The sequence below is a fragment of the Theropithecus gelada genome, chromosome 9, assembly GCF_003255815.1.
Source record: "Theropithecus gelada isolate Dixy chromosome 9, Tgel_1.0, whole genome shotgun sequence".
Taxonomy (NCBI): Eukaryota; Metazoa; Chordata; class Mammalia; order Primates; family Cercopithecidae; genus Theropithecus; species Theropithecus gelada.
The window spans coordinates 24,778,484-24,802,855 of record NC_037677.1 but is presented as its reverse complement, the minus strand read 5'-3'; the positions used below and the strand labels follow the sequence as shown (position 1 = coordinate 24,802,855).

The 24,372-nt window shown below is 38.0% G+C and overlaps 3 protein-coding genes across 5 annotated transcripts in view; 1 reads left to right on the top strand and 2 right to left on the bottom strand.

Moving 5' to 3' along the window:
* ENKUR (enkurin, TRPC channel interacting protein) overlaps window positions 1-24,372 on the bottom strand; it is a 77,281-nt gene that overhangs the window by 19,877 nt on the left and 33,032 nt on the right. The window contains exon 1 of one of the 2 annotated variants that reach the window (XM_025397559.1): window positions 10,126-10,418. The exons of the other annotated variant lie outside the window; for it this stretch is intronic. Coding sequence (XP_025253344.1) covers window positions 10,126-10,202 — 77 coding nt within the window. The 5' untranslated portion in view covers window positions 10,203-10,418. Of the gene's footprint in view, window positions 1-10,125; window positions 10,419-24,372 lie in introns of those variants that run through there. 2 annotated transcript variants of the gene reach the window in all.
* On the bottom strand, window positions 8,811-11,018 carry LOC112631966. The gene has a single exon (XM_025397561.1). It carries the CDS (start codon window positions 11,004-11,006, stop codon window positions 10,518-10,520), a length of 489 nt encoding a protein of 162 aa, XP_025253346.1. The 5' UTR covers window positions 11,007-11,018; the 3' UTR covers window positions 8,811-10,517.
* THNSL1 (threonine synthase like 1) lies at window positions 10,751-20,714 on the top strand. Of its 2 annotated transcripts, none has more exons than XM_025397556.1 (3): window positions 10,751-10,949; window positions 15,783-15,949; window positions 17,218-20,714. In XM_025397556.1, exon 3 carries the CDS (start codon window positions 17,266-17,268, stop codon window positions 19,495-19,497), a length of 2,232 nt encoding a protein of 743 aa, XP_025253341.1. In that variant the 5' UTR covers window positions 10,751-10,949; window positions 15,783-15,949; window positions 17,218-17,265; the 3' UTR covers window positions 19,498-20,714. The 2 variants fall into 2 exon arrangements, with proteins under 2 accessions (XP_025253341.1, XP_025253343.1); XM_025397558.1 differs by having other exon boundaries at window positions 10,898-11,046.

Sequence of the window (24,372 nt, the reverse complement as noted above, 5' to 3'; positions counted from 1 at the left end):
CCAAGCCTATGTTTCTATTTTTGTACAAATTGCAACCAGATTTAAAAAACTTAATATAGTGTGATATCTTAATACACATAAAGCTTATTCTTTCTGTTAAATAGCTGCATTTTATTCCATTTTCTGAATGGTGTGGTTTTATTACAAAGATCTAATGGTGACTTTATTAGATAATTGGCTCTATTTTCTTTTAAGTTCAGGGATACATGTGCAGATTTGTTATATAGGTAAACATGTGTTACGGGGGTTTGTTGGACAGATTATTTCATCACGCAGGTATTAAGCCGAGTACTCATTACTTGTTTTTCCTGATCCTCTCCCTCCTCCCCCCCCCACCCTCCGATAGGCCCCAGTTTGTGTTGTTCCCCTCCATGTGTCCATGTGTTATCATCATTTAGCTCCCACTTTAAGTAAGAATCTAGCATTATTTGGTTTCATGTTCCTGTGTTAGTTTGCTAAGGACAGTATTACCGCAGCATTACACTATTGCATGGGACTCTGAACTCTGGAGCCTAGGCTGTGTTAGAAAGTTATCCAAATTATTTATTGAGGAGAATTTTTACATGCACACATCCATGTCCTTGCAAAGGACACGATCTCATTCTTTTTTTTATGGCTGAATGGTATCCTGTGGTGTATATGTATCACCTTTTCTTTATCCAGTCTATCACTGATGGGTATTTAGTTGATTCCATGTCTTTGCTACTGTGAATAGTGCTGCAATGAACCTAGGCATGCATGTGTCTTTATAATAGAACAATTTCTATTCCTTTGGGTATATATCCAGTTATGGGATTGCTGGGTTGAATGATATTCCCATCTTTAGGTCTTTGAGGAATCGCCACGCTGTCTTCCACAATGGTTGAACTAATTTGCACTCCCATCAGCAGTAAGTGTTCCTTTTTCTCCACAACCTCACCAGTATCTTTTGAATAATGGCCATTCTGATTGGTGTGAGATGGTATCTCATTGTAGTTTTGATTTGCATTTCTTTAATGGTCAGTGATGTTGAGCTTTTTTTCACATGATTGTTGGTTGCATGTGTGTCTTCTTTTGAGAAGTGTCTGTTCATGTCCTTTGCCCACTTTTTTAATAGCATTATTTGTTTTGTTCTTGTAAAGTTGTTAAAGTTTCTTATAGATGCTGGATATTAGACATTTGTCAGATGCATAGTTTGCAAAAATTTTCTCCCATTCTGTAGGTTGTTTACTCTGTTGATGGTTTCTTTTCCTGTGCAGAAGCTCTTTAGTTTAATTAGATCCCATATGTCAATTTTTGCTTTTGTTGCCACTGCTTTTGGCATCTTCATCATGAAATCTTTGACCGTGCCTATGTCCTGAATGGTATTGCCTAGCTTCTCTTCCAGGGTTTTTATAGTTTTGGGTTTTACATTTAAGTCTTTAATCCATCTTGAGTTAATTTTTGTATATGGTTAAAGAAGGGGTCCAGTTTCATTCTTCTGCACACGGCTAGCCAGTTCTCCCAGCACCATTTATTGAACAGGGAGTCCTTTTCTCATTGCTTGTTTTTGTCAGGTTTGTAAAGGTCAGATAGTTGTAAGTGGGCAGTTTTATTTCTGGGTTCTCTATTCTGTTCCATTGATCTCTATGTCTGTTCTTGTACCAGTACCATGCTGCTTTGGTTACTGCAGCCCTGTAGTATAGTTTGAAGTCAGGCAGTGTGATGGATAATTGGCTCTATTTTCTATTTATTATCAGAATTATTAGATATGGCTAAAGATAAGTTATTCTCAAACTAAAACTGTCATCTTCAAAAAACATATCAAAACTGTATTTTACTGCCAATAATTACCATGTAGTAAGTCCCATCATTAAGATAGTAGATTTACATTTTTAAAACCATTTATTTTAAATGGCACACAAATAAATGATACTGCCCAAAAAGTTGGGATAGTTTGAAAGTGCTTAATTGAGATTTTTTTTTTTTTCCTCTAATGGGCAAAATGGGCATCTGATTAACAACTTTTCTTTTTCAATTTTTGGCCAGTGTTACTGCAGCATTACACTATTGTGTGGAACTCTGAACTCTGGAACCTAGGCTGTGCTAGAAAGTTATCCAAATTATTTCTTGAGGAGAATTTTTAGATGTACACAGATACCCTTTAAGACCCCCTACAGACTTGAAATGAGAGTGTTCAATTCAGGCTCATGTCTATATCAAGTAACTAAATTTTCAAAAATGGATGCCAATTCCTCCCCCAGCCTGGTTGTCTGTCATAGCTCTGCTCTGCACTTACTTGACAACACAGACATATGTCATTGAGTATAATGATGATCTTAGTGCTGCTCAATACCTCTCACAAGCTGTTGAGTGAAATAATACACGGAATATCAAAAGACTATGTAGTTAATGTATTCATCTACATCTGTGCTGTGTAATACAGCCACATGTGGATATTGAGCACTTGAAATGTGGCTGGTGCCACATGCTGAAATCATAGTATTTTAGATATATTGCATTAAATAAACTACATAACGTAAATTTTTCCTGTTATTTCTACTTTTAAAAGTGACTATTAGAAACATTTAAATTACATATATGATTCTCATTACATTTCTGTTATACTGTGCCGACCTAGATAGCAGGAAAATCTATCCTTGAATTAAACTATATAGTCAGATAGCTGCATACCCAGAGTACAACACATTGCTGTCTCCAAAACTGCTTTGGTTAAGTTATGTTATTGTACTGGGATACTGATCTATAATGAGGGCAATATTAGACTTATGAAACTCAGTACATTTAGTGTAAAAGTGCAGCTGAAATCTTTATTATATTACACACATGGTCTCCTTTCTCCATGAATCCTGGAGGAAGTGTATTTGTGGCAGCACACCTAGAACATTTGTGCTCCTCTTTGGCTACTGCTTTGCTTTTGTCTTTGGACAATGTGACTGAGAGTGTAATTGAATTTTAAAGAAGCATGGGAAGCATCTTTCTTCCTTTGTGGGCTGGCTGCTTAACTAATAGAGTCAAATTTGTTTCAGACTTTAAGCAACTGTACATGATTTTAAAGCGTACATTTCATGTAGGTCCTCATTTGTAGCTTTACTTTACTATTCTATCATAAATTTCCCATTTGCTTTGATAGCCTCATCAAAAACACTTATTGCATTAGAATAAGGTTGTGTATAAACACCAAATAGTAGTTGATATACAATAAGTTATCAAAAACTAAACAATTATAGATGTTACTGAAACAAAAAAGACTCAGTTTGTTTAATTGACTCAGGCTAAAAGACTGTGCAAACCAATTAAAGTTATGAGCTTTGGTATTAGATTTGTGTCTCCATCTCAGCCCTTGTTCTTCATCATTGCCTCAACTTCTGGGCCGGAGATTTCTCTTCTGTAACAAGGGGATACTACTACGTATCCCATAAGATTCTTGTGAAAAGAGCAATAACTGGCATATTTTAAATTCTAATACATTGAACATACTGCTATTAATAGTAATAGTATTCTTGTGGTTATGATTATTATTGGATATCCATCCTGATAAAATGTTTTAAAACTGAAACTGTTTAACCCTTTACTTGATTTTACCTGTGTCCTGGAAGACACAGTCTTATTCTGTAAAATTTGAGTCATCATGTCTAGGTGGTTATAACAGACTGACATATTTCCCTGATCTGCAAAAGTGAATTCTCATATACAATATATTGTTAGTATTGCTTAAGATATTAAACCTTATTCTGTAATGGAATAATCTAAAAAATGAGTCTAACATTCGCAAAAGCTCACTTACACATTTCCTTGGCAACTGATTTTAAGAAATATTGTTGTCATATTTTCTTCTCTCAACATTTTTGTGTATATATCAAATGCCAGAGAGGTGAGCTAATACCTTTTACCACATGTTATATTATGTATAGGTTTCTAAATTAGAGGCAGTAACTCAAAATACATATTAAGCCAGTAAATGCAGATGGAAGCCACAATGTTCCTTGCTGAAAAAAATTCTGTATCTGGTTGTCTGTCCCCTCATCCGTATGCCTGAAGGGAAAGGTGCCTTTTGAATTACCCTGTTAACCACATAGTTTTCCAGGCCTTCAATTCTTCTACATTCTTCAGGTAATTCTATTAATTATAACACATCTTCATTTGTGTGCCTGTGATATATATATATATGTATATATAAAACATAATATGAATAAATAAGATACATAAGCATGAGAAGGGCAGTTGGACAAAATGTAAGAGATGAAGAGAAGTATTATTGTGGGTCTGCAGAGACTGCCTAGCCAGATGAAAAACACATTCTAACACTTAAATTCTAACACTAAACACTAAAACACTAAAATAGCTACTAACACTAATCATAATGCTCAGAGACCATATATTGCAGCAACGGGAATTTTAGCATAAAATGTCATCATGCCAAACAAAAAGAGACTTTGGAATAGTCTAGACTTTCTTTGAATATAAGTTAATTAAAAGGGTTACTGCTTTCCTTGATTAAATTCTTGGCTGTAATTAGTTAGCAAAGCGGGTAAGACAAGAAACTCTGGATCAGAAGAAAATGACCATGTCACCGAAGAGTTCCTAATAGTCAAGGAACAGATTTCTCAGCAAAGTCAGATACACAACCATACTTGAAACAAAGAGACGTTATAAAGACTTCCGAACATATAAGTGTTAACAATATTGACACTGCATAAAGCAGAAGGTAGTCCAAGAAGAATGGGAAGCTCCAAAAATGAAACTCTGATTATGTGTTACAATTAATCACAATGAAAAACAGAACCACGTTAAACAAAAACTAGTGGTGTTCACTGCATTAAATATTCTCATTTTCAAAAAGTATGCATGCAGAAATTCTACACTATAGAGCCTGATGACAATCTCTGTAAGAGTTGTAGAGAGAATTTTTATTACATTCATAGAGAAGCAATGATTGCATAAGGCCATTTGGAGTTTCAGGTCACCACAAATGAAAATCAATTAAAAAATAAGATTATTTGATAAATAGATTAGGGAAATATTTTAGACATAATAATTTGCATGTTGATGTTAGTGGAGAATCTTGTTAAATCCTTGTTGATAAGGTAGAGAAATATGAGTTAATAGGCTCCCTTTGGTGACTGAACACTCAAAAGTATTGCTATCAGCCGAGAGAGGTGTCTGGTAGCCTAGTGAAGTATATAGCACTTGCCGTGTGATATGGTTTGGCTGTGTCCCCATCCAAATCTCATCTTGGATTGTAGCTCCCATAATTCCCATATGTTGTGGGAGGGACCCAGTGGGAGGTAAGTGAATCATGGGGGTGGTCTTTCCCATGCTATTCTTGGGATAGTGAATAAGCCACATAAGATCTGATGGTTTCATAAAGAGGTGTTCCCCTGAACACACTCTCTTGTTGGCCACTATGTAAGATGTGACTTTGTTCCTCCTTCACCTTCTGCCATGATTGTGAGGCCTCCGCAGCCATGTGGAACTGTGAGTCAAATCTCTTTCCTTTATAAATTACCTAGTCTTGGGTACATACTTATCAGCAGTGTGAGAACAGACTAATAACAATAAATTGGTACCAGTAGAGTGGCATGCTGCTATAAAGATATCCAAAAATGTGAAAGCAACTTTGGAACTGGGTAACAGACCAAGATTGGAACAGTTTGGAGGACTCAGAAAGGGACAGAAAGATGTGGGAACGTTTGGAACTCCTAGAGACTTGTTGAATGGGTTTGACCAGAATGCTGATAGCGATAAGGACAATAAAATCCAGGTTGAGGTGGTCTCAGATGGAGATGAGGAACTTGTTGAGAACTGGAATAAAGGTGACTCTTGCTATGTTTTAGCAAAGAGACTGGTGGCATTTTGCCCCTGCCCTGAAGATTTGTGGAACTGTGAATTTGAGAGAGATGACTTAGAGCATCTGGTAGAAGAAATTTCTAAGTGGCAAAACATTCAAGAGATGACTTGGGTGCTGTTAAAAGCATTCAGTTTTATGTATTCACAAGGATATGGTTTGGAATTGGAACTTATGCTTAAAGGGAAGCAGAGCATAAAAGTTCAGAAAATTTGCAGCCTGATGATGCAATAGAAAAGAAAAACTCATTTTCTGAGAAGAAATTCAAGCCAGCTGCAGAAATTTGCATAAGGAGAAGCCAAATGTTAATAGCCAAAACAATGGGGAAAATGTCTCCAGAGCATGTCAGAGGTCTCCACAGCAGCCCTTCCCATTACAGACCCAGAGACCTAGGAGGGAAAAATTGTTTCATGGGCTGGGCCCAGGGCCTTGCTGCTTTGTGCAACCTTGGGACTTGGTGCCCTGAGTCCCAACTATGGCTAAAAGAGGCCAACGTAGAGCTCATGCCATTGCTTCAGAGGGTGCCAGCCCCAAGCCTTGGAGGCTTCCACATAGTGTTGGGACTGCAGGTGCACAGAAGTCAAGAATTGAGGTTTGGGAACCTCCACCTAGATTTCAGAGGATGTATCAAAATATCTGGATGTCTAGGCAAGGATGTGCTTCAGAGGCAGAGCCCTCATGGAGAACTTCTGCTAGGGCAGTGTGGAAGGGAAATGTGGGGTTGAAGCCCCCCAGTAGAGTCCCCACTGGGGCACCACCTAGTGGAGCCGTGAGAAGAGGGCCACTGTTCTCCAGACCTCAGAATGATAAATCCACCAAGAGCTTGCACCATGTACCCAGAAGAGCTACGGACACTCAACGCCAGCCCATGAAAGCAGCCAGCAGGGGGTCTGTACCCTGCAAAGTCATAGGGGCAGAGCTACCCAAGACCATGGGAACCCATCTCTTGCATCAGTGTGACCTGCATGTGACACATGGAGTCAAAGGAGATCATTTTGGAACTTAAAGGTTTAATGACTGCCCTATTAGAATCTGGACTTGCAAGGAGCCTATAGCCCCTTTGTTTTGGCCAATTTCTGCCATTTTGAATGGTTATATTTACCCAATGTCTGGACCCCCATTGCATCTGGGAAGTACCTAACTTGCTTTTAATTTTACAGGCTCATAGGCAGAAGGGACTTGCCTTGTCTCAAATGAGACTTTGAACTGTGGACTTATGAGTTAATGCTGAAATGATTTAAGACTCTGGGGGACTGTTGGGAAGGCATGATTGGTTTTGAAATGTGAGGACATGAGATTTGGGAGGGGCTGGGGTAGAATGATATGGTTTGGCTGTGTCCCCACCCAAATCTCATCTTGAATTGATGAGATCCCGTAATTCCCACATGTCATGGGAGGGACCTGGTAGGAGGTAATTGAATCATGGGGGTGGGTCTTTTCTGTGCTGCTCTCATGATAGTGAATAAATCTCATGAGATCGGATGGTTTTATAAAGAGGAGTTCCCCTGCACACACTCTCTTGCCTGCCACCATGTAAGATGTGACTTTGCTCCTCCTTTGCCTTCTGCCATGATTGTAAGGCCTCCTCAGTCATGTGGAACTGTGAATCAATTAAACCTCTTTTTAAATATAAATTACCCAGTCTTGAGTATGTCTTTATTAGCAGTGTGAGAACAGACTAATATACCATGTTCAATGATAGATAAGAGATACAAAAGACAAACTTATTAAATTTGCAAATGACACAAAGCTGGAAAGAATGGTTAACAGAATGTATAAAAGATTCAAATTCAAAATGATCTCCATAGATTAATGAGTTGAGATAAAAAGGAATCAGCTACATAATTAGAGGATGGGAGAGACCAACCTTAGTCAAAATCCATACAGGGTATTTCAATGTGAGCCAACAGTTGGACACAACTGTCAAAATGCTTATGGAAGCTTAGGCTGAATGGATGAAAATATTGTGCCAAGAATTATGGAAAAGAGATAATGGTTTCATGGAATGTTCAGACCATAACTGGAATATTGCTTTAAACAAAATGGAAAGAGGGAATGACTGGAGATATTCAATAACTGCAGACATCAATAAAGGGTGATAGGCCAGGCATAGTGGCTCATGCCTATAATCATAGCACTTTGGGAGGCAGAGGTGGGTTGATTACTGGAGGTCAGGAGTTCAAGACCAGCCTGGCCAACATGGTGAAACCCCGTCTCTACTAAACGTACAAAATTAGCCGGGCATGGTAGCAGGGGCCTGTAATCCCAGCTACTTGGGAGGCTGAGGCAGGAGAATCACTTGAATCCAGGAGGCAGAGGTTACAGTGAGCCGAGATGGCACTACTGCACTCCAGCCTGGGCAAAAAGAGTGAAACTCTGTCTCAAAGAAAATTAATTTTAAAAAAAAAAGGGTGACAGATTTGGTGAAAATCTTGGAAACCATCTTATGCATCATGAGTAACTCAGATTTTGAAAACTGAATCATGACTTCCCATTGACTTTGAGACTTTCATAACTTAAGTCTCAGCCAATAGTTCAACTGCAGAAAAGTGCCCTTCATCCGATTTTGGTCACATACATTCATCTTCTAAGTTCTCAGTTAGTATCTTCATCTCTCATTAGGGTTTTCAAAGATAAATTTTAGTGTTCATATTTCAGTTCCCCAAAAAGACTGTAAACTCTGAGGCGTGGGAGATCAAAAGGCGGGCAGTTGTCAGAATCTTGACAGTGTAAATTGACTTTAACCTAACAGAAATGATTCTTGTGGCATCACATTTGGGTGCCTCTATTTCCTCTCATCCCAAATCTTTCTTCTACTCATTTCTTCATAGTAAAACCAAGAAGTCTGTGCTATCACTCCAACAGCACCAAGAACAGATATACTAGTGCAATATTATACACATAATTGGGGCTCCATTAATGCTTGCCAAATGAATAAAGACTGTTCCTATAAATGTTTTCGAAAAAAAAAAAATCGTCTAGATGCAGTAAAACTTTTCAATTTGCCAAAGAACAGAGTACCTGCTTAACAAAATAACACTCAAATTCAATATTCTATAGAAATACAATCTACCAATGTGTTACAGAGAGGAGGAGTTTTATCTCGTGTAATATGCAGGAATTTGAAACCAAAAGTTGGTTCAACAATAGACAATTTGAACTCTACTCATAAATTCTGCAACCGTGCAATAACTTACTTTATATTCCTCTTTCCAATCTCTAGATTTTGATATGCTGATGGAAAAGTAATAAACATAGTGACTGCTCTGGTTTAAACCAAATATTTAAAGTTAAAGAAGCTGCCTACTTGTTGAGCTATTACCCTAATACTAGTAAAAATAATTGACCATTAGATCTAAAAGGGGCCTTGGATATTATCTAGTACATTTATTTCACAGATCAGTAAACCAATGAAACTTTATCCAAGATCACAAAGACAATTAATCGCTAGGCCTGATTTTCAGTCCGACAAGGTGATGGTATACCAACAAGCGTGATGGTAAAAGACAAGAAACATTTCAAGTCCTAGGAGAGCTGAGATTGTCTCCACTACTTTCTTTGCTCCCCACAGATTTAAGTAAGTTCTAAGAAGTCCCTACAGATGGGAGTAACTGAAGTGCTTCCTTTGCACGTTTTTGAGATTTGGAGAATATAAGAGGTTCTAAGACCTATGTAAAATTTCAACTCAATTACATATTTTTTGGTTCATTATCCACCAAGTCTTCGTTCCATTAAACCATTAGATCTGAAAAAGTCCTTAGAAACTGCCTAATAGTAGTAGATATTTCGTTTCACTGATCAAAAACCTGAGGTTCAAGAGCAAATGTAAATTTATATTTCATAAAAATCTTGGGGGAAAAGATAAGTACTATCCCATTAGAGAGGGAGAAGTAGTGCAGTTAGAAATACAACACCGAACTCCTGAAACCAAACATCAAGTATACTTAAACAAGATAACAGAATTGTTATTTTTCTCTTTTCAACATGAAACTTCGTGCTATGTTGTATACATATCACATATAATTAAATTACACAATAATCATATGCAGTATTAATAAGAGGTTAAGTGTAATATAATCAAATGGTCATCTCACAGTGCCGGACTGCCCTCTCTGTAAAACTGTGAGATGCTACATATCTAGATATTTCGACCTTTTCTCTAACAAGTTATCCTCCAAGGCTACTTCATCGAGGCATAAATACATTTCATTATTAAAAATCCCAGTATATGTATGTTTAATTAATACTGACTATTCCCCATTCTTGTTTCAAGTGATGGTCTTTGCTTATCCACATACCTAGGAGGCTGGGGAGGCTCCTTCAAGTCACTGGGTATGAGGTTATAAATGCACTCAGAAGGGCACGTTGGATCCATGGTCACCAAATGACTCCTTAAAAGCTATTCTCAGCTTTTTTCTCCCTGTCCCAGTATCTCTGTCCTTCTTCACTGCTTCCCCTTTCTTACTTCTTCGCCTTCTCAAGGACCACAGTTTCTCTCCTTCACATCGTCCCCCCTTTGACCCCCTCTTAGCAGTCCTCTCTCGGGAAGAAAACACCCTATTTCTCCCGGGATTGCTAAGCGTCGTTAACTGTGCGGTTGCCGTGGAAACCGTTACTAGGCAACGAGGAAGTAGACGGCGGCACTGCAAACTAGGTCTCCCCTTTCTGTATCGCCTTCTACTGGAGAAGCTCATTTGGAAGTCACTGTTTTTACGTGCCTTTGAAAGTTAACGGGGTGAAAATGGTGTCCCCCTAAAAACTGTGCTCTTAGAATTCTATCTCTGTGTATCTGGGGAGAAAGAAAAAATCCTACTGCAGACACAGCAAAGCGCAGCTGGTGCGCAGGCGTGACACAATAACGTTTTTGTGAGCAGGCCCCAATCCCGGTGTGGGCGGAGCGATCGGCTGAGACCACGCGGACGCACGGCCAAGGCGGCCAGCGGGACGAGGAAGGGGAGGAGCCCGAGGAGCTCGGAGTGCTTGGATAGGCTACAGTGAGAGAGTAGGTCACGTGCCCTGCGCGAGGCTGCTCCGGGCGTGGGCGTGGAGCGGAGGTACGCTGGCCGCCGCAGGCACAGGCAGAGTCCACTGCGCGGGGGCGGGACCGGGGAACTAGCCGGAGGTACGGTGCTCCGTCTCCTGTATCGGCTTTAGCGGTTCGTGGAAACTGCTTCCCCATTTCCTTTCATTTTCCCCGTCTTCTCAGTGAGATTTCCTTGGTGAGTTACTGGAGGAGAGAGAAAAGAAAACTAGAAGCCACCCCGCTCCCATCGCATGCCTTTTCCTGCACCGTCCCTTCCCCTTTCCGCTACTCGGTGGTCATCTTAACTCTGCGCGCATTTTTCCTGCCGATTCTGGTCGAGGCCCCTCGGAACCCCGCGCAGCCTTGCCCGACACTTGTGTGAGTGCGCGCCCGGGGCCCGCGGCCTCCTCCGCCTGCTGCGCTTGCCCTGCCACGCCTGCGCCCGCCCTGCCACGCCTGCGCCCGCTACAGCCTCTTGGGCGGCCCTCGGGGTCTGCTCTGCGCCTGCTCTCCCCCCCCCCCCCCCCCCCCCCCCCCCCCCCCCCGGTCGGGACCCTTCCTCTAGGTCCTTCTCCAGGAACCAGTGGACCTGCTCTTTGTAAATGAGCATCCTAAACTGAGAGGAGAGCCTTTTAAGTGGGCCTTTACGTTTTTGTCCAGTTTTTGGCGTCCCATGTTGAAAACTGTCTTCTGAGAAGCAGTTTTATTCCTTTTTGCTCCACCTAGTCACCCGTAAATCTACGCACATAGGACTGCCGTAGGAAAGTCATGTAGACGCTTTTACCTGAGTGTTTAAAAGACATTTTGGTAATAGGATTTGGGGAGGAAGATGGATGGCTCTGAGCCACCCGTACAGAGGCCACTCTGCCCGAAGGAAATAAAGCTTCCCGGAGAGGAGAGAAAACACACGAGTTTGGGTTTCTCACTGCCTGGTTGCCTGGTGGAGACATTAAAACAACACAATGGCCTGGTGAACCTTTTAGTTTGTATAAAAAGGCTTTACTGAATGTGAAGATCCTTATTTTGGGCTGTTACTGAATTGCACTAGATAAGAATACAGTAAGGTTTTTTTTTTTTTTTTTTTTGTATACAGTTGGTTTTAATTTTTGTCCCAAACGCTTAGGGAAAATTCTCCAGATTTCTTCACATCAGATTGTCTTCCAAAACATTTTAGATAGATAGATCTATAGATCTATATTTAGATCTGGATCTAAATCTATATCACTTTGTCCTTTTCTTTTCGCCCTTGATTATTTTATGTTTGGGATTTCTGTTTTAGCAAGCGTAGAGAAAAATTTTGGCAGGAAACTTCCTGTATTTACGAAGATTCAAACCAAGGACTCATGGAATAACAACACCATTAGCCAAATGGATAGTCAAAGACTAAAGCTTATAAATTTTCTAATTAGAAGGAACACCTTGAGACTATTTGTGTTAATCAGTTCCTGAAATAGCAAGTAAGGGCAAAACATGATTTCTGCAGTTAGCACTAACTGGCCTTAGGTAGCTTTGATGTTCTGGGGTTATTGAAATAAAATAATTTAACTGATGTCTGTATATTTATTATGCTTTAAAAAATGCTAAACAATTTGTGCTAGACCTCACTGTAGTATGGTTAGTGTACAGTCATGAGCAGGTTGTTAAATCATTTGGAAAAGAACTTTTCTTTTTTCTTAGACATTTGATCTGCAATTCTCCTTGCCTTTCGAAAGTGTGTTTAAGCAAAATTATTTCTAGTTTTTATAATTCTCTTGAAATGACAGTTCAAAAAAAATGCCTGTGTCCACCTCATGTCCACAGGGAATTAACTGGTATATACCTATAGGGATGAACAAACTATCTGTAACGGGGTAGACGGTAAATATTTCAGGCCTTTGCGGGCCAAGTGGTTATGTTGCAACTACTCACTTTTGCCACTGTAGCTCAAAAGCAGCCAAAGACAATACTGAACAAATGAACAAATGTATGAGCACATGAATGGGACAGGGTCTTTATAATTCTCAAAGTTACAGAATTGTGGATACTTAAGTTTTTTCAGTTAAATATTTGAGATCATTAAGAACATGTCTAACAGAAGTCTTAACGGCAGAAAAGGCTTAGCTTTGATAGTAATATAAAGACTTAAGTGATGAACTTGCAAAATTAATTGTTTTGGTTGTAAGATCCTTGTGATTACAGAACAATACTGGATTGTGTGGTCCTTCCACCTTCACCTCTATTTCATGGCAAGTGGGAGGCCCTTTGAAAGAAGGGTTTGAGAGAATTTTTGATTAGAAGTCAGAAGCAGTAGAGCTTAACCTCCTTTTGGCTAGTTTGTGTCCTGATACACAGTTGGATCTCCATATCTGTGAATTTCCCATTCTCAGATTCAACTAACTACAGATTGAAAATATTTTAGTATTTTGGTTGGGCGCAGTGGCTTATATCTGCAATCCTAGCACTTTTCAAAGGCCAAGGCAGGAAGATTGCTTGAGCCCAGGGATTGGAAACCAGCCTGGGCAACATGGCGAAACTCCCTCTCTACAAAAAATACTAAAATTAGCTGGGTGTATTGGTGCGTGCCTGTAGTCCCAGCTACTTGTGAGGCTGAGATGGGACGATTGCTTGAGCCTAGGAGGTCAAGGCTGTAGTGAGCCAAGATTGTGCCACTGCACTCCAGCCTGGGCAACAGAGTGAGAGCCTGTCTGAAAAACAAAAACACGAAAATAATGGAACAGTAAAAATACCACAAATAAAAAAGCAAATTAGTATACCAGCTCTGTACGTAGCATTTGCATTGTGTTACGTATTATAAGTTATTCAGAGATGATTTAAGGTATACAGGAGGATGTGCACAGGTTATATGCAAATACTACACCATTTTATATAAAGGACTTGCACATCTGCAGATTTTTCTCTGAAGTCCGTCCTGTTAACCACTAATTTTCCAATATCTCTCTCAATGCTTAATCCAAATAATTGTTAAACACATTAAAGAGAAGAGTATCGAGACCGAAAGCCTTGGAGTGCACTACCAGAAATTTCCCTCTGTTCAACAGAACCATTTTTTATGATCAACAATATCCTCAAATCCTTTTTTCCATTTCTCCGTGAATTGAACAAATATTTAGTGAACCGTGGATAATGCTTTGGTGAAGTCCATATATATGCCTTCTGTGTATATTCCTGACTGGCCATTGCAGCAGACATTCTCAAAAAGAAAATGAGGATATCTTTTCCTCATTTGGTTTGTTAAAAAATGTTGAGCCCCTAAAATTAATTTGTGGTTAAATGTTACAAAATAAAATTTAGTATGTATCTTAAAATAGAATATATCTTTATTGTTCTTTAGAAATAATATAGTACTTAACTGCCTTCTCCTAGTCTAAGGAACATGTTTTTGGGAAATACTGATACAGAATTTACAAATTGAACTGTCATAATTAAAAATATATATATATATATATATATATATATATATATATATATCTCTACCCCAAAGTCTTGAAAAAGGGAAGTGAAGTAAAATTTTAAAACGAGAGGGTAGAGGGGAACTAATATATAGGAAAAGTAAGATTGCAAAACATAAGGTGAAGGTAACATAATGTTTGCCTTACAATCTACTTTTAATGAAGTTGATGTTAGGCATGGTAGCAAGCAACATAAAGCAGAAGAAGAGATGAAAGATTTACTGGGCCGGTGTGGTGGCTCATGCCTGTAATCCCAGCACTTTGGGAGGCCAAGGTGGGAGGATTGCTTGAGTTCAGGAGTTCAAGAGCAGTCTGGGCAACATGGTGAAACCCTGTCTCTACAAAACCTACAAAAATTAGCTGGGTGTGGTGGTGCACACCTGGTGGGAGGATGACCTGAGCCCAAGAGGTTGAGGCTACAGTGAACTGAGATCATGCCACTGCACTCCAGCCTGGGTGACGGTGGGAGACCCTTTCTCAAAAAAAAAAAAAAAAAATTACTGCACTTGAAAACCAGCCACTCAGATTATATACAATTATTACTGATACAGATACCAGGAAGTTATGTATTGCAAACTCAAAAAGAAGAGACTGTAATGTTGCAAGCAAAAGCTTCCTGAATAGGAGGTTAATCAAACTGTTTTACATAAGTGCCCTAAAAGCAGCTTGTGCTTTTAAAGTCCAGTACCAGAATACCCTTTAATAAAATAAATTGATGTTATGATTCAAGTATATAATTCTTTCTGGTCCCTGGTTTACTTCAGGGAAAGGATTAGACTGTGTGTGGCAAAACAGTTCTTGATTCATGGTTGAACACCACTGTATTCTCTGAAGGTTTATAAACCAAGCCATAAAAAAAAAAAATGCACATTGCCTTGTACCTACATATTTGGATTCAATTTATATATTCCTAGCTCATTGTCAGTGAGTGACAATGATTAATCTTACTGTAAATATTTTGTGCTAACCACTATGATATGTGCTTTGGTTTTATTATAGAGACACTTATATAGCTAAGAGAGATCTTTTTGTGGCAAGAGTTTTTTTGGGCTTTTTATAGTGGATATTGTTACATATGAATATATAGTGATTTTGATAGATAATACAGCCTAAAAAACAATTCAGACACTAATTTCATAGCTGTAGTCCACTGATTTTTTTCCCCTCTGATCATTATACAGCAAAATCGTTAAAATTCCAGGTATCCTTCTGAAAGGTTTTGTATTTGTTATTATTTGGTTTTTTATTGCTTGATGGTAGAAATTCCTTCAGTACTGTTTAGTGAAATTATTTTTATAATGAGACACACATGTTTAAAAACGGTATCTTAATCTAATAACAGAGTTGGGGAAACATGAAAAGGGTCAACTTTTCTGTATTTTTAAAATTGCAGATGAGCTTTTCAAATAATAGACTAGTCTATATGTAGAATTTTATGATACTGTATACAGTTATAATTAACTTAAAATTTTTTCCATTATAGACTCCACGTTTTGCAAAGATCAGTTTTGCCTCAGAGTCAACCAACTCTTCAGATTGGTTCTGGTGTGTCCTGTGTTTACAAGTCAGTGGAAATTAAGCACAGCACATACAAATTGAAAAGTCAAATAAGGAAATGAATTACTTCCGTTGACGGCTCTAATTTTACTTGTAAGTTAAATTCAGAGTTAGCTTAAAATCATTTAAATGTTTAATTACAAAACAGAGTTTAAGTAGCATAGAAAGTCAGTATTACATGATTAAAAGTTTTCAGCACATACTTAAACATATTATCTAGTATTTAATATGTTTTAGTTGCATATTGGTTCTACCAGAGAACACGTGATAAGCCCCACTATGTGTCTGTGACATTACTTCAGGCAGTTTACATGAACATTGCAGAGGTATTATATTGCATTTTACATAACCAAAGACTTGACTTGTCTGGCATACATTTTTGTTTTAATGGTGAGTATATTTCCAAAGACAAGGACTTGGTCAATATGGGAAATTATGGAGCTTCTTTGGATGCCAGAATAATTGTTTTCTCTCATCATTGGAAACATTCCTGAGGTTCTTGGCTATTGCCCTGGGCCTGGAAATTGAGTTAAATCCACTGAAGATTATAGGATTAGAAACAAAAATGATGGTTCCATGCAGATAAGGTTATATGTAGCCTTTGACCTCATTGCTGATTATTAATTTTTCTTAACTATTTGTATAATAGTATACCTTTCACTTTGGCTCTTTTTAAAGCCTTCAGTATGAATAATATGTCACAATGATTCTTAATATGCATGTAAAAGGCACATAAAAAAGAAAATATCATACCTTTGTTCTGTAGTTTGGAAAACTAAGCATTTTATAAGCAAATATGTTCTTTTATTCTGGTTTCCTGTTATGAATTCTGTAAGAAATTTATGAGTAATATAGTCTATCATGATGTTCATATAACTGAAGAGAAATTAAATATAAAGAATATTATTCAACTTTTGTGAATTCTAAGTAGATAGCACTCCAACTCCAAATCATCTTTATATGTGATATAAACAGATAAACCATGAAATAATTTCCATTAAAAGATCTCAATAAGAAAAGAAATAGTAATTTGATTTAGTATATATATACTTTTAAAAGCATCTACAATCTGGCACTCTGTGAATACAAGTTTCTGTTGTTTATAGTTACAAATTTTGTCGAAGTTTTGATTTTTCAGTGTCTTGAGATTTTAAAAGATATCATTAAGAAGGATAATATGCAATATATAAGAATTTGGGTTGGAATACTTTTTTTAAATTCCATAAGTTTGGCAGATTTTTAAACAGTTTATGTACCATGGGCATGGTTATATTCAATCCTGTTGGGATTTTAACAATCTACTGAAATTAGTAACCAAATTATCTTTTGTTGTTTGTTTGTTTGTTTTGTGTTTTGAAAAGGGCTAAAGCCCATTTTTAGGTTGGTGTGGGCAGAAAAGTGAAAAGAGAATGTTCCACTTTAACCGATGTCAGCATCTGAAAAAGATAACACAGAAATGTTTTTCTAGTATACATGTTAAAATGGATAAACACGCACAGCAATTTCTTTCAAGAACCTTTGCACTTGCGGAATTAAGGAAGTCATGGTATTCCACCCACTCTCTTGTTGGAGACAAAAATATTATCCTGATGGGACCTCCTGGTGCTGGGAAAACAACAGTAGGCAGAATAATAGGTCAGAAACTAGGTTGTTGTGTCATAGATGTAGATGATGATATCCTTGAAAAAACCTGGAATATGAGTGTGTCTGAAAAATTACAGGATGTTGGTAATGAGCAATTTTTAGAAGAGGAAGGAAAAGCTGTGTTAAACTTCTCTGCATCTGGAAGTGTGATTTCCCTTACTGGGTCCAATCCAATGCATGATGCTAGCATGTGGCATCTGAAGAAAAATGGAGTAATTGTATACCTGGATGTACCTCTACTAGATCTAATTCATCGTCTGAAATTAATGAAGATAGATAGGATTGTAGGTCAGAATTCTGGAACATCTATGAAAGACTTACTTAAATTTAGAAGACAGTATTATAAGAAGTGGTATGATGCTCGTGTTTTCTGTGAAAGTGGGGCTTCCCCAGAGGAGGTAGCTGACAAAGTGCTGAATGCAATTAAAAGATACCAAGATACGGACTCGGAAACATTCATTTCAACAAGACACGTTTGGCCTAAAGACTGTGAACAGAAGGTTTCAGCAAAATTTTTTAGTGAAGCTGTAATTGAGGGGTTGGCTTCTGATGGTGGACTCTTTGTTCCTGCGAAGGAGTTTCCAAAATTAAGCTGTGGGGAGTGGAAAAGCCTAGTAGGAGCAACCTACATAGAAAGAGCACAGATACTGTTGGAAAGATGTATCCATCCTGCAGACATACCTGCTGCCAGGTTGGGAGAAATGATTGAAACTGCTTATGGGGAAAACTTTGCCTGCTCAAAAATTGCTCCTGTCAGGCACCTTTCAGGCAACCAGTTCATCCTGGAGTTATTTCATGGACCAACAGGATCATTTAAAGATTTGTCTTTACAGCTTATGCCTCATATTTTTGCACACTGTATCCCACCAAGTTGCAATTATATGATACTTGTAGCTACTTCAGGAGACACAGGGAGTGCAGTCTTAAATGGTTTTAGTCGTCTTAATAAGAATGATAAGCAAAGGATAGCTGTGGTCACATTTTTTCCTGAGAATGGAGTAAGTGATTTTCAAAAAGCACAAATAATTGGCAGTCAGAGAGAAAATGGATGGGCAGTGGGTGTTGAGTCAGATTTTGATTTTTGCCAGACAGCTATAAAAAGAATTTTTAACGATTCTGATTTTACTGGCTTTCTTACTGTGGAATATGGAACAATTTTAAGTTCGGCTAATTCCATAAACTGGGGCCGACTACTTCCGCAGGTAGTTTATCATGCTTCCGCATATCTCGATCTTGTTAGTCAAGGATTTATTTCTTTTGGAAGCCCAGTCGATGTCTGTATTCCCACAGGAAACTTTGGTAACATATTAGCAGCAGTGTATGCCAAAATGATGGGAATCCCAATTCGAAAATTTATCTGTGCCTCTAATCAGAACCGTGTTTTGACTGATTTTATAAAAACAGGACATTATGATCTAAGGGAAAGAAAATTAGCACAGACTTTTTCACCGTCGATAGATATTCTCAAATCTTCAAACCTAGAACGACATTTACACTTGATGGCTAATAAAGATGGACAACTAATGACAGAATTATTTAATCAATTAGAAAGTCAGCATCACTTCCAGATAGAAAAGGTTCTAGTTGAGAAACTTCAGCAGGATTTTGTAGCTGACTGGTGCTCTGAGGGAGAGTGCCTAGCAGCTATTAACTCTACCTATAATACTTCAGGGTATATTTTGGATCCACACACTGCTGTTGCAAAAGTGGTTGCAGATAGGGTGCAAGACAAAACTTGCCCTGTGATTGTCTCATCTACAGCCCATTACTCAAAGTTTGCACCTGCTATCATGCAGGCTTTAAAGATTAAAGAAATCAATGAGACTTCATCAAGTCAGCTGTATTTACTGGGTTCATACAATGCATTACCTCCACTGCATGAGGCTTTATTAGAGAGAACAAAACAGCAAGAGAAGATGGAGTACCCGGTCTGTGCAGCTGATATGAATGTCTTGAAGAGTCATGTGGAAAAACTTATCCAAAATCAATTCATATGAAAGCTTTCAGAGTAAATTTTTTTTTTTTCTGGCTATAAGCATGCAATAATAAATCTCAAACACTGATTTGGAGTACAGTAGCATTTTGTCTTTTATGTAAATATCTCTATATCTGTTTGTAATTTCAATAGTCTGATCTCTAGGGCTGACATTAGACCTCCATGGCACCTCCTCAGATCTTTAATCTAGAAGTGACAAAAGGTAACACAGTGCACGGACCTTTGAGCTGTCATGCTTTGCCTTGTGCTCATGTGGGGTATATCAGTTTCCACTCGCACACCCTCACTGTTACGTGGACCAAAATGTCTGCTATACTATTTGGCAATTAAAATATTTAAGCCCAGTTTTCAGGTACTACATCTGTAACTAGTGAATAGTTCTCTGTTGTTTAGAAAGTTAATTTACCACTCAAAATGGCTAACTTGAATGGAGGAAGTAGTAAACTCTTCTATTAGGATTAGGGCCAGTGTTTTGTTTTGTTTTTGTTTGGGGCAGTTTCAGCTCACTGCAACCTCCGCCTCCCAGGTTCAAGTGATTCTCCTGCCTCAGCCTCGCAAGTAGCTGGGATTACAGGCATGCACCACCACGCATGACTAATTTTTTTGTTTTTAGTAGAGATGGGGTTTCGCCAAGTTTTCCAGGCTGGTCTTGAATGCCTGACCTCAGGTGATCCACCCACCTCGGCCTCCCAAAGTGCTAGGATTACTGGTGTGAGCCTCTGCACCTGACTATGGCCAGTGTTTTTAACCCTCCTCAAATTCCATTTTGGACTACAACTAATGTGTTTCTCACACTGTCCAAATTAAATATGTACTCTGTCCTTCGCTGTCTTTTGGATGTTTATGGTTAGGGTGATGATGTTTGAAAATCAAGACATAACTGAAGTCCAGGATGAAACAGTAAGCAGAACTATTTAGAAGTGAATACAGAAATAAAATGATCTATTTAAAGAGAAAAGTTTTCCAAAATTAAGAGTACTTGAGTAGTCTCAATAGGAGGGTATTTATAGACAGCAGTTTCACTATATTATTTGGAGTCAGTTCTTACGTAATTTGTTGTTTCTTCAGTGAACATAGTATTTTTCTGGCAGCTGAAACTGCACACAACTGATACATGTATTTAATTTGTATTCCTTCGTCGTAGTACATTTTAACCATGATTTATGTTCGTGAATTTACTGGATGTTTTCTTTCTGAATTAAAGATTGTCAAGACCAATTAGTGTAATGGACTACTGTCAACCACAAGATGGCATTCCTAACATAATTTGTCTTTGATAACATTCAGTTTCATATTCTGGGAGAACAATCTCCAAGAAGCAATACATTGAAAGTTGTAATGAAGAAAACATTTTAATAGTTTAATAAACAAGAGAAATTTGTTTTAAATTTTTTTTAAAAAATTAAACCAATTGTATATTAGCACCAGATCTCTGGCTTAGCTTCTAAAAAGGAGATTCTAAAACCAAAAATTGAAAATCGGGAGCAGTTACAGGAAAAAAAATGAAAGATTCAAAGTTCTGTTTATTCATGTATGTCTTTATTATTTTATCATTTACTTTTAAGGATATTTCAGTAGATGATATATTTAGAAACTGCATCTAAATATTCACCATACATAAGAATGCATTATTTTGCTGTGTGTGGTGGCTCACACTTATAATCCCAGCACTTTGGGAGGCCGAGGCAGGCAGATCACCTGAAGTCAGGAATTCAAGACCAGCCTGACCAACATGGAAAAACTGTCTCTACTAAAAATACAAAATTAGCCAGGCATGGCGGTGCATGCCTGTAGTTCCAGCTACTCAGGAGGCTGAGGCTGGAGAATCACTTGAACCTGGGAGATGCAGGTTGCCATTGAGCAAAGATCACGCCATTGCACTCCAGCCTGGGCAACAAGAGCAAAACTCCATCTCAAAAAAAAAAAAAAAGCATTATTTTTCTGAAAGTAAGAGGAACAGTGTTTTAAAAAGACATGATTTCTGGCTGGGCACAGTGACTCACGCCTGTAATCCCAGCACTTTGGGAGGTCGAGGAGGGTGGATCACCTGAGGCCAGGAATTCAAGATCAGCATGGTGTAACCCCATCTCTATGAAAAATACAAAAAATTAGCTGGACATGGTGGTGCACACCTGTAGTCCCAGCTACTCAGGAGGCTGGGACACAAAAATCGCTTGAACCCACAAGGCAGAGGTTGCAGTGAGCCTAGATCACACCATGCACTCCAACCTAGGCAACAGAGCAAGACTCAGCCTCAAAAAAATGAAGACATGATTTCTGCCTTCAATAACTGTAGTTAACAAAACAACGCAAAAATTAAATCATGTACAAGCAAAAGAGTTTCTGCAAGATGGTGTGTCAAATGAAAAATGAATGATACAGCTAAGTGCTGTAAGATTTAAGAGGAAAGGATTACTATGGGATAATCAAAAAAGGTTTCACAAAGGACATAGAATCTAAGATGAGTCTAGAAGGATGGGAAGATTTTCTAAATGAAAAGGAACGGGGAAAACATTCTAGCAGAGGCAGGAGAAACAGGGAAGATGAAATGCCCAAAGAGTTCACGTGTATTTATTTGTGGACAGCATATTCTCTTAATGGCCAAAACAGTTATTTCATGTCTTTTTCTGAAAACCAACTCTGGCCCTTCACTCTCAGCTAATAACTTTGCTTCATTCTAGAGGAACAAGTGACCATACATAACATACCTCAGGCTTCCCATCATCAAGTGTATATGTTTGCTGCACCCATTTCTGTCCTTTTCCCCTCCCCTTTGATTGAATTGGGTGGCATTATTCTCTTTTTAAAGACGAGTCTCTTTAGATGTGCCTTGGATCCTATTCCCTTCAACCTACTTAAATGGCGTGTGTCATCAGGTACCTTCCTCTTGTTTCTTCAACTTCTCCCCTCCTGTGTAACCTTACTTTCTATGGCATTTAGAGTCTTTTTGTACTTTAGCATAAGAAGAAAATCTCTATGAACATCAACCTTTTTCCCATCTGTGCTGCTTTATTCTCCAATTAAGATAAAGTTCTTCACAGAGTTATCTACATATATGGTCTCTACTTTCCTGCCTCTCTTTCTCCAGAGTGTAAAATATATGTACAGTTTAAGGATAAGCATTAAATACGTAAGTATTCACCACCTCACCCAATAGAACATGACTCACCTTTGACTCTTCTTGGATTACATTCACTTTCTTCCCCCAGCCGTAACGACATCATACATTTTCTGTTTTTCATTCCCTTTCTCATAGTTGTACATTGTTTAGTTTTGACTCTTTGAATTTTATATAAATGGAATCATACTTTATGTGTTATTCCATGACCTATTTCTTTTGCTCAGAGGCTTCCAAATTCATCCATTCAGATGAATGAAGCCACAATTCATTGAATTGTATTACTAAATAGTATTCTATTGTATGAACACCACAATCCACTTACCCACTACTGGACATTTGTCTAATTTTTATCTGTTCTTGTATCAAATAGATATACTGTTTTATAAAATTTATATTGAAAGTTAGTGACTGTAAACTTTTTAACATTTGTGACTCTTCTTAATAGCATGTAAAACCATCTTTTATGTCGACATTATTAAAAATCTATGAGTTTATGAAATGAAAATTGATAAATTTTCAGGCTATGGTTATCTCTAGCTTTCACTGTTTGAAATTAATTTACAGTATCATAAATGTAGTGAATTTGTAAGATATTTGAGAAAAATTAGATTTTTAAGTTATATATTTGTGAAAGTTATAAAATGTGTTTTCATCAAAATAGAGTTTAGAAGACAATAAATTGTATGAAGTTTTAGTTAAATTTTAATAACAATTCACTTTCAAAAATAATCATGGGTGACAAATATTGTTTCTCTCAATCCATTAAATCATTTATAAACATTTTATAATTCAGACTACATAATGTTAGTTAAAAAAAAATATGAAGTACCTGTTTTCATGTGAACTTCAAACCCATGGAAACATAATACTGTTTTTGTCCCTATCCAGGAAAATGAATACAATCTACATATGAAAAAGTAGTTTGTGTAGGCCTCATCTGTGCACTCCAACCATTGCTCAAATCATTAACTTATTATCATTTTGAAACTTTTACTTTAAAAACAAACAGTCTCCTTCAAAAACAAATATGCTTTTCTGACTGAAAAAAGCCAAGCCAAGAAAGTCGCCAATGTCATGGAAAAGGGACAGGTCAAGTGCAAGCAACTAAATCAGCATAACTGATATCTGGCAATACTTTGATCAGCTGGTATCAGGGGGACTGGCCCCCAATATTTCAACATAGGTTCTTTCTATTTTCCATAAGTGTCGGCCGGCTGAGAAATAAAGAGGAAAAGTACAAAGAGAGGAATTTTACAGCTGGGCCTCTGGGGGTGACATCATATATTGGTAGGACCGTGACACCACCCGAGCCTTAAAACCTGCAAGTTTTATTGAGGATTTCAAAAGGGGAGGGCGTGCAAGAACAGTGAGTAGGTCGCAAAGATCACATACTTCAAAGGGCAAAAGGGAAAACAACAATCACATGTTTCTGAGTAAACAGGAAAAAAGGCAAAACAGAACTACTGATAAAGTTCTATGTTCAGCTGTGCATGTATTGTCTTTATAAACATCTTAAACAGCGGAAAACAGGATTCAAGAGCAGAGAACTGGTCTGACCTCAAATTCACCAGGGTGGGGTTTTTCCCCACCCTAGTAAGCCTGAGGGTACTACAGAAGACCAGGGCGTATTTCAGTCCTTATCTCAATCACATAAGGCAGACACTCCCAGAGTGGCTGTTTATAGACCTCCCCCCAGGAATGCAATTCTTTTCCCAGAGTATTAATTATCAATATTCCTTGCTAGGAAAAGAATTT

Bases quoted from the DNA above. Each gene is read 5' to 3' on its own strand.
- THNSL1 (XM_025397556.1), top strand. From the start codon at position 17,266: ATGTTCCACTTTAACCGATGTCAGCATCTGAAAAAGATAACACAGAAA.
- LOC112631966 (XM_025397561.1), bottom strand. From the start codon at position 11,006: ATGGGGAAGCAGTTTCCACGAACCGCTAAAGCCGATACAGGAGACGGA.